Raw genomic sequence first — 16,432 nt, 5'->3', positions numbered from 1 at the left:
ATCAGCATGCAGGACACCAAACAGGCCAATGAGGAGAGAGAGGTGAATATGTGAAGAAATGACTGAGAGCGAATTGAAAACAGACAACCAAAATGAGGAGAGGGCAGGGCAAGACCAAAACGTGTGTAAGAGTGGCAGGAATAGAATGGCATAAGCTTTTATTCCCTCTCGGATCAAATCAAACATTGATCAATGCATGCATACAAAGACTACATCAAAAATAGTTTGGACGTGGTATGCTACTACCATGACATGCTATAAGTTAGTTTGAGGTTATGAGGGTAAGTAAGCGATGAAAGAATTAGATTTTATGGTGAACTATTATTGAGAATCTAGACTTTGTAACTTCCATGCTTTCAACCAACATCTGTGATTTAGACACAAAATTGCAAGCTATTTGCAGAAAAACATTGTTTTGTATTTTACAAAAGTTTTGTTTTGACAAAGCTCTAAATTTCAACCCTCTGGCTAACTGGTCCAACAAGAAAAAAAAAATAAAAGCCATCTCTGGGTCAGTCTTAAACCTCTTTAGATCCTGATAGGGCTGGAACAACTCGTCGAGGTCAAAAAATATGTTGACGCAAAAAAAATTGCATCGATTCTTCGACCTGTTTTAATTTCTCTAAAAAACGTTTGCAAAATGTTTACCTCATGTGCGCTGAATATACGCGATGGCCGGATCAACATTCTGTCCAATGTTATATAACCAATCCAGGGGTTGTTCTGCATTGATCTTTTTTTTTTGGCGGCTGTCAAAGCCTTATTTGATCGGTGAGTGATGTAGAATAGAATGACTGCTGGGCCTGACAGGGCACGTACGAGAGAGAGCTCCGGCTGTGTGCGCACACTCGACAGCGCTTCTTGTGCTCTCTCTCTCTCTCCCTCGTGCATATTAACCAAAATCATTAAACACGATAGAAAAAGGGCGGAACGCCAAAGTTTCACGTGGAGCATTCAGGGATTTTTTTTTTTTTTTCTCCATGACAGGCTGCTGGCTCCCACTGTTAATTTTCATTTCTTTTTTTTCTTTTTTTGATGGAAGCACTCTCTGTATTAGCTTAAAGCCTTCAAGTTTACATTGGTTACTGTATTCTTTCAATTGCTCTAAACATGTATTTTGGGTGACCTTTTTTATTGAATGCTAGACATCAGGTTGTTGTTATTTTCATCTGAAAGAAGAACTTTATTTTCAGTAAGCTAGGCCCTATATGTTCAGTAAGCTTGTTTCAGTAACTATGTGTTTTCAAGGCTTCAAGGTTTTATTGAATGCTATCTCTATATAAGTGCAAAGTAATGCATTCTTAGTCAGTCTTTTATTTTGTAATTTTAAGAGCAATAAACATATATTGCAATGTTAAGGAATTCATGTTTTTTTCATTCAGATATGTAAATCAACATGTATAAATTGTTAGTAGTCAATTAATGGGGAGATAATCAGAATCGAATCGTTTGGAAAAAAAAATTGTTAGATTAATCGATGCATCTAAAAAATAATCGCTAGATTAATCGTTTAAAAATAATAGTTTATCCCTCTAGAAAGCCATGCTAATATTGATTCTTGTTTTACAGCAGGCTCTGTTGCTTTCCCTACTTGTTTGTCCCTTCAAGGTCATTTTTTGAAGAGACGTGCAAGATTTCAAGTTTAAGTTTGTGTGTGGGTGTTGGGGGGGCTACAACAAGTGATTCTTTCAAAGGTTACCAGTTGGAATGATCCATGATCAGTACTAGCTCATTATTTCAACTTCTACACAACTGCCTCCTCTAATTGTAGCCACAAGCCGAATACGTAAACACACACACACAAAAAAAACACTGACGTAAGCATGCAGTCTCCCAGAAAATCTGACTCCACACACATAAAAATGTCTATTTTTGTACCCAACAACCACTCAAAAATGAAATAAATAACAGCTGCATAGCAAGTCCTTACAACCATGTACAACACCTTAGAAACCAAACTGCAATCTCCAAGTTAACACTGTGCAAGTTAACACCTTAGATATAGAGTTTGGTATTGACACAGATTTCACAGTTTCATTCAGATTTACAAGCTCAGGGCTCCAGACTGCGACCAAATGGTCGCATTTTGCGACCAAATTTTGAGAGTGTGCGACTGAATTTTACATCCAGTCGCACATGTGCGACCAGTAGATTTGCACACGCACTCAAACACACACACACTTGCACACATACGTGCAATCATCTCATTGAGTGATGATTGCACACATCATCACTCAATGAGACGCATACAACGCGTCTCATTGAGTGATGCCTGTCTGTGAGGCGGCAAATGCGTGTAAGAAGAATAGGGAATGGCCACTGTAAGTGGCTAAAATGTGTGGAGGGGGAGGGGCCTAGAGATAATTGAGCGCGCGTAAACATCTGTGGGAAGGAAACCGTGACAAATATCATCACAACCTGATATGTGCGTGCGTCTGAGCTATGAGCAAGCGAACTATTGATTCGTTCTTCCGACCTGCGGCTAGTGTACCAGTGCCAGAGTCTACAGTGTCACCGTCAGATGATGATTCAGAGTCAGAGGTTGGTGTGGCGAAAAAAGTCCGCACCAGGGCCGGTGTTCTGTCGATTTGTCCTACGCTGTCAGATTTTCCTACCTCCCACCAAAACAGTGGGTAGTACAATTCCACAACGAAAATTCTACTGTAAAGTTATGGTTTATTAACGTCTACACCTACCACAACCCTAATCATACCCTTACAGTACTGCAAATACAGTAATTATGTGTTATATTCGCGGTTGTAGCTAAAAGGGATACAGTTACAGGAAACCAACAATAAATATTATTTTCTACCAATTAGATTGCGTTTTTATTAAAGTCTACAACTACCCCAGCCCTAAACCTACCCTTATAGTAATGCAGATACATTAAATATCGTTGTTTAGCATGAGACAAAGGACGCGATATTGATGTGCGCGTGCGCAGTAAACCCGCGTAGGAAAATCTGACAGGGTAGGATAAAATGTCAGGACACCGGCCCGCTGTGTAGGCAAATGCTAAGGGCGCCACTCATCCATAGGGGCACCAGAATGAGTGAACGAGTGAATATTTTTTTTTTTTTTTTTTTTGCATATTTTTTTTTATAATAGGCTACTATTTAAAAACCATTAATTCGAAACACTTCCAAATAAAGCAAAAAAAAAAAAAAAAAAAGTCTGGCTCTTCGATCTTCCCCCGCCCATCGAGTGCTTGAAGTGCGTCAGAAACAGAGCGCGCGCACGATCAGTTGTTGGTAATCTGTTGTGTAGCGTGCCCGACGCCGCATCCAATGTATACAGCACTGCTTTTGTTAACACACAGCTCGTTTCTTTTACTGTCTATGGTAGAAACGGGCCTGGCAGCTCGCGCCAGTTCTAGACACGGTGAAAGTTTCCTGATTGTGACGGAAGGCCGAATTTACATGACACATTATAAATGAGCATAGTCTGCGATAGATACAGTGCCAAAAAGAGGAGAACAGGATAAAGACAGAGGTAAAGAGATGTAGTGAAATAGCAATTTATTGCATAGGAGTAAGATACTATAATTTCATGGCAGTTATTTTTACCTTAAACTTAATGTTAGCAGTTGTTCTGAGTTCTGAGTCCCCAGACTGTGATTTTGTACAATCATGTCAGTTTTAAGACGCATTTTTTATTATCACTTTTTTTATTAATGTTTTACTCTACAGTTGTGCAGTTTTGGGGGGATACAGTACAGGCCAAAAGTTTGGAAACATTACTATTTTTTATGTTTTTGAAAGAAGTTTCTTCTGCTCATCAAGCCTGCCTTTATTTGATCAAAAATACAGAAAAAATGTAATATTGTGATATATTATTACAATTTAAAATAATTTGTTTTCAATTTATTATACTTTAAATTATCATTTATTTCTGTGATGCAAAGCTGAATTTTCAGCATCATTACTCCATTCTTCAGTGTCACATGTGACATCAGTCGATCACATGATCCTTTAGAAATCATTCTAATATGATGATTTATAATGAGTGTTGGAAACAGTTCGGCTGTAATGTGTGTGTGTGTGTGTGTATATATATATATATATGCGCTAAAGCATGAACACAATGACAGGGTGAAATGGGCTGTGATGCATGGGGCGCCAGGTAAAATCTTGCCTAGGGCAGCAAATTGGTCAGGGCCGGCCCTGGTCCACACTCACCATTTTCGAGAAGACTGGCTGTAAGAATTCAGATGGCTGAGGTACTATAAGCATTAGAACTACTTTTCACCAAATACAAAAGCCAGCTCGACCTTCAAAGGAAGAACGGCTTAAAACTTAACGAAACATACAACAACGATACAGCATGCACACAAACTTTTTTACTATGCACATTTTTTATTCTGAGTGTATGGAATTTTGTTTACTATTTGTACTGTCATGACAGCGATGGTGCTGTCAGTTTACCTTGTTGTTGCATCTTCAAAAGTGCAGAATAAAATGTGACACTGAATTTGAAACAGCACATTGTAATTTCTGCATCTATTAAAGTATTTATTAGCAATACAGTGGAAATTAGTAGATTTGGTTAGCATGTTGATTTATGGTGTGCGCCCCTAAATTTTCTGGTTGTGCCCCTAAAATTTTCAGTTGGGGGCCACTGTGCTCCTAGTGAAAAAAAGTTAGTCTGGAGCCCTGAAGCTCTTGATTTGTTTTGCTTGATTTAATTTCCATTTTATATATTGATTATTTTACTTTTTTTTTTTTCTTCAGGAGAAACAATAATGCAGTAAACTATACAGAAAACCTATTTTTTTATTTTTTGTTTGTTGCATGTTATCATAATCAAAACTCAAATAAGCAGTTGTATACATTTAATTTGGACATAATGAAGTTTTATATCAACCTTTTAATGATATGATTGTTTCTACTCCAGTTTGATGTTGAAATATAAACATTGAAATGGTGGCTGTCATAGCTTGTTTTTATAACTGAATTTTTCAAACATGCATTAAATAATGACGATAATAGGTTAAATAAAAATATCATGCTCATATTTATTAGTCATTTTTCTGCCTAACTGTTGAGCTATGGACATTGAATGGCCTTCCTGTAAATGTAATGTAATGTGAGAAATTGGTGTTAAACTTACGTCTTTCTGCATTGATTGAGCGATTACACGAGAGGTGAGATACTTCATTATGTTGTTCTGTTCTCATTCATGTTTATTTGGTGCTATAACTTGTAGCAGAGAGTAAAAGATGATCCCTTCACGAGCACTTGGTGATCCTTCACCACACATTAATGACCACCAAATGTATTGTATTTTTTTTTAATATAAAGAAGACAGAATTGGAAGGCTTAGGCTTTGTTTTGGATCATAAGTAACAAATACCAAGCTTATCGCAATTATTGGAGCCTTGACTAAAAGATCATTTCTTGGGCATCAATGCCTTAGTAATCATGCAGAACACCCTAGCAACCAAATCACTCAGCTGACCTTTCTGATCTGATTCTGATGCTTTGGCAGTTTTACATGGGCAAGCAGCTCTCACATTCAGACAATGTCCACATCACACATCTGAAACGGCCTCATGCTGGTAAATTGTGTAATGGTGATGTTATGAAATTGCATATGACATCATATGGCAATTATACAAAATGACAAAATCGCTTTTTTAGAATCTCACATCAGATGTGTAATTTAGCACTTTAGATTTCGTATGGGGACCTGCATGTGAATTCAGAAAAAAGGCTTGGCAGATGACGTTCTGCTACTCCCATCGTTGTCTCTTAAACGCTGCTGCTGTGCCACAGGCCACATTGAAACAGAGAGCATTGCTCTCAACATAGCTCTGATAGGATCCACAGATCAATGGAGACCAGCTGAGTGGAGCCTAAATTACCTAAAGAAGAACAGAACAAGCAAAAGAGCTTTTTTGGAGCTGAAGTTCGTATGAAGGGCCAATTCATTAAAGCAGTGTAATGATCAGTGGAAAGCAATGAGACGTTTATCTCAAAAAGACAGGATGATATTTTTACATCTGTCATAATGTAACAGATTGAAGTAACTTGATAAGGAAATGTAGTGAAAGCTGTCATAAAGGACTTTTATATTTAGTCAGTCAGCATATTGATCACCAAAGATATGAGAAGAGAGTAACACTTATTAATAACGAGGAATGCCACTCCAGAATTTTTTTTTTGCCAAAACTAAAAAAAAAGTTAAATTTAAGTTAAACAAAACTTTTGTTTAACTTAAATTGAAACCAGAAGTAAAGTTTATTTAAACATTTTTCAACGCATCTTTTGTGTTCATACCCAAGCTATATTCGCTGGCGATAAGCCGAGTGACTTGCAGATTCACTCCCTGACATCAGATGATGCTTAATGAAAAAACAGAAATACCCCGGTACACATCGAATCCTATTCGATTCACTTTTAATCACTTTTAAACGTAGTGCATATAAGCAAAAAATTCAAGACCAAGGGTTTTTTCTTTCTTTCTTTTTTCTCACACTCACATTGGCATCCTTTGTTTAGTCACGAGGCATTAAAAGTTGGTGATAATCATGAATTAGAATGGTAATATAAGGTCAATGAAACTAAATAGTATTATATCATTCAGCACCATATATCCAAGCACCACGGTATATCATGTGATCCCATCACTGTACCGCGGTACAGCACAGAGGAGAGACTGGAGTAAGGCGGATTTCAGTGCAGTTGGTATTCTGTGTGGGTTGGAGAGGGCCAGACGTGTCTGTAATGGGCTGTTCTCAGCAGCACTGAGGCCTTGTTGCTGTTGACCTCCATTTAGACTCGGGCAGAGTGAGATCAAAGCGTCTGATGGTGAGGACGTTACTGTCGGCGCAGGTCACAACCCTCATCGGCAGTCAACACAACACTCATCTCAATCACAGCGCTCTGAGCTCGGCCACTGCTGGACAGAACCAGATCTTTCTGCATGCTTTTATTTTACACAGGGGGTGTGGTTTCAAAGTGGGGTGTCAATTCTGCCAAATGGAATTGCAAAAAACACTCCCACTATCTGACATGGTGGAGAAAACAGGAAGTCCCGCCTCTCCCTCATGTCCGAAATCACATCCCTATCACACAGTGAGCCCAGTAGTATGTCTGAATTCATGAAACAGTAGGTGAAGAGTACCCAGATGATTTACTACTACTTGTGAGAAACTGGAGTGTGTAACTCTTTATTTTTAAAAGTCCACTTTAGACATTCTACTAACTATATTGTGACTATATGTCAACTGGCAGTCATTAGAGTATTAGCAGACTGTGTGTCTAACATCTGCAATATTTTGATGGTCTGAATGTAGTACACAGATTGCATTCACACTACACACACTCACTCTATAGAATCAACTTTTTTAACAGTTTCAAAGTAAATACATAATCAAAATAAAATGTTTCGGACTTAAGAGTATGCAATTTCAGACACAGCCCAGGTTTGACATTGCTCTTGACCTACTGTACCAATCAGAAAAGTGCAGCAGTGAGTTTGTGTGCTTTCTGGTAGTTTACAGGTGAAGAGAATCAAATGTGTCTTTCCCCCCGATGTATCCTGCTCATGTGATGTGTGTGTGTGTGTGTCACAGGTGCAGCGCTCCAGAAACAAGCAGATGAGGGAGATGTTTCCCGACGGCTTCGGCATCCATCACGCGGGAATGTTACGGCAGGACCGCACGCTCATGGAGAACATGTTTTCAAGAGGATACCTGAAGGTTCTGGTGTGCACCGCCACGCTGGCCTGGGGTGTTAACTTACCCGCTCACGCGGTCATCATTAAGGTCAGAGCGTCAAACTCTGCTTCATTAAATGTAATGCTGGAACCTTCAGTGCGGGCTTTCAATGGTTCCTGTTTCTCCACAATCAGGGCACTAATATCTATGATGCCAAGCGTGGTGCATTAGTGGATCTGGGCATCCTGGATGTGATGCAGATCTTCGGGCGTGCCGGACGGCCACAGTTTGACAAGTACGGTGAAGGAGCCATCATCACGACCCATGACAAGCTGAGCCATTACCTGACGCTCCTGACTCAGCAGAACCCCATCGAGAGCCAGTTCCAGCAGAGTCTCGCCGACAACCTCAACGCCGAGGTACAACACACACACAACACTACTGTGACACTGTACGTACATTAGGGCTGCACAATTCATCCCATTTCTAATCACCATTACAATTATGGATGCCACAATTACGTAATCGTTCAAAGCGGCAATTAATCGTTCAAAGTCCACTTCTGTTTTTCTGCGTACTTAAGATGCTTTTTTTATTTTTATTTTATCTTAAGTGTTCTTCCCGTTATTGTAATTTTAACTTTAGTATAACATTATAACACCATTCATATTTGTACTTGTTTATAACTTAAAGAAGAAACCAGTCCATTGTACAGTTGACATTTGAGAGTTTATACTATAGAAAAGCACTTTCATTTAGAGTGTTTTCAGCTAATATACAAATATTGACTTTTCTATTTTCTGTTTTACTGAAGCTGAAGTACAATAGTAAACTAAATAAACCAAAACTGTTAAATAAAGCTTTAATGTGCTATATAAACAAATAAAAATGACAGAAGAACAACAAAATCATTGTTGACCAAAATTGAAGTGAAAACAGAAACATAAAAAAAAATCTATAATAGGAAATAAAGCTGAAATAAAAGACAATGTAAATATTATGTGCAAATTGTGCAATTGTTGTCATGTTAAAAAAATAGAACAAATATTACCAAAAAATAAATAAAAAAATGACAAAGCGCATCTTGTCAAACAGATGTACTTTTTTTTTCATCAGTTACAGTAGAACCACAAATTGTTCTAACACTAAACTTACAGTCAAGCTGTTTCTCTTTGTATTTAACATTTTTACATTCGTTTTTTTGCACACTTTAATTTTTATTTTTGTTTAAAAAAAATTACTGTTATATTTGATCTTTGTATTAAAATTAATCAAAAGCTAACTTGATTAAGCTTGCTCTGCCACATGAGGGCAGCATCTACAAGGCCATCAAATCAAATGCATGATCACTTTGTCCAATAGATGGCGCAGTGACATTAGACACCAGCTCAAGGCAAGCTCAAGATCCTTTCAGCATGGATTTCTGTGTGTATGAATGTCCTATCAGTTATCATATAGCATCCGAGATCTCAGTTATACATGGATAGCAATACCAAACATAAACCACACCTCCAGAAAACATCTGGATTTGGTGATTTGATGTGAGCGCTGTGAAATATAATGCCTGCTTATTCTGTGCAGATCGCTCTAGGGACGGTGACTAATGTTGATGAAGCTGTGCGCTGGCTGAGTTACACGTACCTGTATGTGCGAATGAGAGCCAATCCACTCGCTTACGGGATCAGTCACAAGGCCTATCAGGTGCTCATGCTCTCATTATCTGCTGTTCATACTCTCACAGCAGTCGCTGTTCAGATGCCTTTCAGTTTTCATTCATATTATCCTTTCTTGATATATTTTATTATGTCTAATGATTAATTCTGGAACGTGTTGATGGTAGTTAATGCTGTGCTGGTATTTAGATGGATCCACAGCTGGAGCTGTACCGGAAGGAGTTAGTCGTGGAGTCCGGCAGGAAGCTGGATAAGGCACGCATGATCCGCTTTGACGAGAGAACTGGTTATTTTGCATCCACAGACCTTGGCAGGACGGCCAGTCACTTCTACATAAAGTACAACACCATCGAGGTGAGAGACGCTGTACACATACTCTGTAGTTTGGTAGATTGCACTACATCGGCTGCATGCAAAATCAGATTAATATAGTACATTTTCAGTCAGGATAAAGCATTTGCATGATATTTAAAAAACCAAATAAGAGCTTTAGCCAACACCGAGATCTGACATTTAAAATATATTTTAAAAAATTATTTAATTTTTATTCTTTTTTTTTTCTTTTTCTTTTTTTTTTTTTTTTTACTTTTATTGAACAAGGGTGTGTTAAAATGTCCATTTTAACATTGCTACAATAAATTAATAATTGCTGTTCTTCAAAAGTATGTATGTCAAAGAATCACAATGAAAATGTAAAAATAGTACATATTAGATTGATTTACTTAAGGATTTTGTGAGTAATGACGCTGAAAAATCAGCTTTGCATCACATGAATAAATGACATTTTAATATTCAGATAGAAAACAATTGTTTTAAATTGTAATAATATTTTACAAAATGACTTTTTACTGTGGTTTGATCAAATAAGCGTAGCCTTGGTGAGCATAAGAAACTTCTCTCAAAAACAGGAAACAGTCTGATCAAATCTGACAGTGATGCTCTGGACTTAATGTGTGTTTCTTTCATGTTTGACTGTTTTAACATTGTTTCTTTACGTTCTACAGACATTCAATGAGCTTTTCAATGCGCAGAAGACTGAAGCTGATATTCTGAGCATTGTTTCAAAAGCTGAAGAATTTGAGCAGGTCAAGGTGAGATGACCTCTGGTTAAATAAAGTGTGTATTTTAGAGGTGTGTGTTATAGTGTTTTCATTTGTATTTAGTGTAGTCTTAGTCCTGTGTCAAAAGTCTATTTAAGTTTTAGTTGACTAGTCATCTAGGAATCATCTGGGTTTCTTATACTTTCATTTGAGCAGAATATCATTGGAGATCACTTATTCCAATCTGGAACCTGAGGGGGCCAAAAAATCTAAATACTGAGAAAATCGCTTTCAGAGTTGTCCAAATTAATATGTAAGCAATGCATATTACCAATCAAAAGTTACGTTTTTATATATTTAAGATACGAAATTTATAAAATATCTTCATGGAACATGATCTTTACCCAATATCCTGATGATTTTGGCACAAAAGAAAAATCAATAATTCCGAGCCATTTTTTGGCTATTGCTAAAAATATACCCCAGTGACATAAGACTGCTTCTGTGCTCCAGGATCACATATGCCAGTGGTTGCCAGATAACACAAAATACTTGGAAGAAAATGTGCCCTTTTATGAGAAAAGCTTTGTAAGGGAGACTTAAATTCTGAAATTCAATTATATCTTGTAAGTCAGGCATGAAAACATATGAAGTTCTATATTTTTCTCTTTTTTTTTTTTTTGATGAATATTTGTGAGAAAATTGATTTTTTTTTTTTTTCTGTAACGATATTAGCATGTTGATGTAGTCCCAGTAGTTTCTGTATAATGAAGCTGGTGTCGTCTCATCCTCATCTAGTTAAAGTCATGGAAAAGACGGTTTTAAATCATTTCCATCATTGCTTCTTTAACAGAATGAACACTAGTGTGTTGATGGGTTCTTGTGTCCCACACACAGGTCCGGGACGAGGAGCTGGAGGAGCTGGAGAAGCTGTTGTGTAATTTCTGTGAGCTGCCGGCGGCCGGAGGAGTGGAGAACGGCTACGGCAAGATAAACATCCTTCTGCAGACGTACATCGGCCGCGGGGAGGTGGACAGCTTCTCCCTCATATCGGACCTGTCTTATGTAGCGCAGGTGAGATGCAGACACGGAAAGAGATCGATGCACATACAGACTCAAACTCGCAACCTTGAGATTACGAGTCCGAATCTCTGACCATCATGCCACGACTTCCCAATTGTCTTTATTTGATGCTTCTTAAAAGTGGACTTCACATTGCTAAATCAGTTGAATAGAAATGAAGCGATTAAACTTCCCAAATCATATGTAACTGTACATGGCAGAGGAAGTGAGCTATATGGCAATGTTTATCCTCTTCCCCAACATCTCCTCAGATTCTCTGTGGAAGCCATCTATCCCTGATATCTGCCATTCCATTATAACGGCTTCCATGTGGTCAGATAGGTCCGAGAAATTCCCTCTTTGCTCCTAATTCGGCTGATTTCAGATGTGCAGCTGGGATCCGGCAGTGGGAGGCATTTCCGTGTCCAACATATGTTGATTTTAAATCCAGACCCTCTGAGAGATCTCTCTCCGTCACCCTTCAGGGGTTTTAGATGGTTATGTTTAGATGGACGCACACAATGAATCTTTCAATGGGTTTCGCATCTGTTCAGAGAGGGAGACTCTTCCCATCATTCAGCTGTAGATCGGAATGGCTATGAGCTTTCATTGGTGAAAGTGACAGCATGTGATTGCACAGATACTTGTATGATGAATACATGCATGCATAGATAGATAGATAGACGTTTCTCAGTCTGTAAGCGCACAGCCCTAAAGATTCCCATGCATCCCAGCAGAAGATCAGGCCACAAAGCTGATGTGAAGTTCAAAGCTGTGTGTGTAGTGTGCTGTGCTTTCACTGAAGTGTCGTGAATTGGATCATGGGGACTGTTCTGCAGGTACTCATCCATTCGGACGAGTGTGGGATGAAAGAGTTGGGTTGCTCTTGAGGCCGGTTAAATGGCAGCACCTGGGTCAGCAGGTGTCTGTCCCCCTGCTTCGCTAACAGTCGTCCATTTCTGCTCAATCAATCAGTGACTAGATCAGTCCCTCGTAGCAGTCAGATCTACGAGTAAACCTGCACCTTGTAGATCAAAGTAATGTTGGATTCCCAAAGCCATCTGAACATAACTCACACTCCACCATCAAACACACGGCCGCCTGGCTCTGATTTATACCCACAGCGGTCAAAGCAAATGGACATCAGTCATTCCATAAAATGTGTTCTAGATAATGAACAAAATTTAAAGGTGTCCTTTAAAAAGCTGTTCCCCCAAAACAGAGATTGATACTTGATAAATCTGTTTAAAATGACGCTCTCGCGTTAGACATGCTATTTTATACTTCATAAGGCTGCCCACCCCCAAGTAGCTTTTACTGAGTTACACAACCAGCTGAATACCTCTCACTTTATTTCAGTAAACTCTTAAGATATATTATGAGTTATTCAAAGAATTAATCGGAATTATGTTACTAATATGCCTGTGAATAAGGTATTTCGATACTGCATGTGTTAGCACATGCATAATGCTCTTAAAACACTCTCATTATAAAAATCTATTTTAATGAATAACATGCAAACCAAAAACACAAGTTGTTTCCCATAAACAGCAGAGTTTCTCTGAACCTCTCTGGATTATCACTAGACTATGTCTGGTATAGGAATGAGGCACAGTTCTGCCACATTGTTTTGGGAAACTTTAATAAAACATTAGAAGTTATAAGATTGTGAGAAAGCAGGTCAAGATACATAAATCATACAAGAAGCCAAGCCATTATTATGCAAAAAGTCAAAATTTTGAGAAATCGTAATTATGAGAAAGTCACAGTTGATGGACAATTTAAGTCTACATGCATAAGTCATATACTAAGTCATTGTTACGGGGTTAAAATTGTGACAGAAAAACGTAATAATTAATTGTATTTCAGTTTTGACGTTGTAAAGATTTTGACTTGTTTCATAATTATGATGCTTGCATCACACCTAGGGAAGAGAGACACATGCATTTTCTCCATCTCTGATGTTTTCAGTCACTGTATTTCAACTACAGTATTTATAATGACAGTGTCAACTATTTAAAACCGACTGGCTATTTAAAAACTGTTCAGTTTATAACCGTTTAATAACAGCATAACAACACATATTTATGTATTTTCTCCATCTCTGTTTTCAGTCACTGTATTTCAACTACAGTATTTATAATGACAGTGTCAACTATTTAGAAACCGACTGGTTATTTAAAAACTGTTCAGTTTATAACCGTTTAATAACAGTATAATAACACATATTTATGTATTTTCTCCATCTCTGTTTTCAGTCACTGTATTTCAACTACAATATTTATAATGACAGTGTCAACTATTTAAAACCAACTGGTTATTAAAAAGCTGTTCAGTTTATAACAGATTAAAAACAGTATAATAACACATTTATGTATGCTCTCCATCTCTGATATGTTTTCAGTCACTGTATTTCAACTACAGTATTTATAATGACAGTGTCAACTATTTAAAACCGACTGGTTATTTAAAAACTGTTCAGTTTATAACCTTTAATAACAGTATAATAACACATATTTATGTATTTTCTCCATCTCTGTTTTCAGTCACTGTATTTCAACTACAGTATTTATAATGACAGTGTCAACTATTTAAAACCGACTGACTATTTAAAAACTGTTCAGTTTATAACCGTTTAATAACAGCATAACAACACATATTTATGTATTTTCTCCATCTCTGTTTTCAGTCACTGTATTTCAACTACAGTATTTATAATGACAGTGTCAACTATTTAGAAACCGACTGGTTATTTAAAAACTGTTCAGTTTATAACCATTTAATAACAGCATAACAACACATATTTATGTATTTTCTCCATCTCTGTTTTCAGTCACTGTATTTCAACTACAGTATTTATAATGACAGTGTCAACTATTTAGAAACTGACTGGTTATTTAAAAACGGTTCAGTTTATAACCGTTTAATAACAGTATAATAACACATATTTATGTATTTTCTCCATCTCTGTTTTCAGTCACTGTATTTCAACTACAATATTTATAATGACAGTGTCAACTATTTAAAACCAGCTGGTTATTAAAAAGCTGTTTGGTTTATAACAGATTAATAACAGTATAATAACACATTTATGTATGCTCTCCATCTCTGATATGTTTTCAGTCACTGTATTTCAACTACAGTATTTATAATGACAGTGTCAACTATTTAAAACCGACTGGTTATTTAAAAACTGTTCAGTTTATAACCTTTAATAACAGTATAACAACACATATTTATGTATTTTCTCCATCTCTGTTTTCAGTCACTGTATTTCAACTACAGTATTTATAATGACAGTGTCAACTATTTAAAACCGACTGGCTATTTAAAAACTGTTCAGTTTATAACTGTTTAATAACAGCATAACAACACATATTTATGTATTTTCTCCATCTCTGTTTTCAGTCACTGTATTTCAACTACAGTATTTATAATGACAGTGTCAACTATTTAGAAACCGACTGGTTATTTAAAAACTGTTCAGTTTATAACCGTTTAAAAACAGTATAATAACACATATTTATGTATTTTCTCCATCTCTGTTTTCAGTCACTGTATTTCAACTACAATATTTATAATGACAGTGTCAACTATTTAAAACCAACTGGTTATTAAAGCTGTTTGTTTATAACAGATTAATAACAGTATAATAACACATTTATGTATGCTCTCCATCTCTGATATGTTTTCAGTCACTGTATTTCAACTACAGTGTTTATAATGACAGTGTCAACTATTTAAAACCGACTGGTTATTTAAAAACTGTTCAGTTTATAACCGTTTAATAACAGTATAATAACACATATTTATGTATTTTCTCCATCTCTGTTTTCAGTCGCTGTATTTCAACTACAGTATTTATAATGACAGTGCCAACTATTTAAAACCGACTGGTTATTTAAAAACTGTTCAGTTTATAACCGTTTAATAACAGTATTTCAACTACAGTATTTATAATGACAGTGCCAACTATTTAAAACCGACTGGTTATTTAAAAACTGTTCAGTTTATAACCGTTTAATAACAGTATAACAACACATATTTATGTATTTTCTCCATCTCTGTTTTCAGTCACTGTATTTCAACTACAGTATTTATAATGACAGTGTCAACTATTTAAAACCAACTGGTTATTAAAAAGCTGTTTGGTTTATAACAGATTAATAATGGTATAATAACACATTTATGTATTTTCTCCATCTCTGATATGTTTTCAGTCACTGTATTTCAACTACAGTATTTATAATGACAGTGTCAACTATTTAAAACTGACTGGTTATTAAAAAACTGTTCAGTTTATAACAGTATAAAAACACATATTTGGTTCAAGTACGTGATAATGGCAGCATGTGTGTGACTTCTGTGCAGTCATATCGGCCGGTGGTCCACTTGATTGACCTGATTGTGTGATTGAGAGTCTCTTTGTGGTTTTTGTGCAGAATGCTGCTCGTATCGTGCGGGCTCTGTTTGAGATCGCTCTGAGGAAGCGCTGGCCGGCCATGACCTACCGCCTGCTGAACCTGTGTAAAGTGATTGACAAGCGTCTGTGGGGCTGGGCCCACCCGCTGCGACAGTTCGGCGCTCTGCCCCCATCAGTGCTGTCCAGAATGGAGGAGAGGAACCTCACGGTAGACAAACTCAAAGAAATGGGCAAAGATGAGATTGGTCAGTCTGACACAAGAAACATATGTAGATTTGTCAGTTTTAGACTTTATCGGGCGTTTAAGGACAAACATTACAGATATTCATTGTGTGTGTGTGCATGCAGGTCACATGTTGCATCACGTGAACATCGGACTGAAGGTGAAGCAGTGTGTTCATCAGATACCCGCCATCCTGATGGAGTCCAGCATTCAGCCAATCACACGCACTGTCCTGCGCGTCCGCCTCAGCATCACCCCAGACTTCAGGTGGAATGACCAGGTAACCATGTCAAACACACCCATGCTGCTGTCAGTCTTTGGGATATCTGGATTTTCAATTCCGTAGACCAG

The 16,432-nt window shown here is 37.2% G+C and overlaps 1 protein-coding gene across 1 annotated transcript in view; it reads left to right on the top strand.

Annotated features, from left to right (window-relative positions):
* Window positions 1-16,432, top strand: part of ascc3 (activating signal cointegrator 1 complex subunit 3) — a 184,131-nt gene that overhangs the window by 133,859 nt on the left and 33,840 nt on the right. The window contains exons 15-22 of the mRNA XM_026228825.1: window positions 7,577-7,768; window positions 7,855-8,079; window positions 9,242-9,361; window positions 9,523-9,687; window positions 10,338-10,424; window positions 11,271-11,447; window positions 15,878-16,103; window positions 16,207-16,361. Of these exons, the coding sequence (XP_026084610.1) occupies window positions 7,577-7,768; window positions 7,855-8,079; window positions 9,242-9,361; window positions 9,523-9,687; window positions 10,338-10,424; window positions 11,271-11,447; window positions 15,878-16,103; window positions 16,207-16,361 (1,347 nt within the window). The remainder of the gene's footprint in view (window positions 1-7,576; window positions 7,769-7,854; window positions 8,080-9,241; window positions 9,362-9,522; window positions 9,688-10,337; window positions 10,425-11,270; window positions 11,448-15,877; window positions 16,104-16,206; window positions 16,362-16,432) is intronic.

Source organism: Carassius auratus, chromosome 41, assembly GCF_003368295.1.
Source record: "Carassius auratus strain Wakin chromosome 41, ASM336829v1, whole genome shotgun sequence".
Classification (NCBI taxonomy): domain Eukaryota; kingdom Metazoa; phylum Chordata; class Actinopteri; order Cypriniformes; family Cyprinidae; genus Carassius; species Carassius auratus.
Note: the sequence above shows the minus strand (reverse complement) of the source record. Positions and strands in the feature narration are given on the sequence as shown.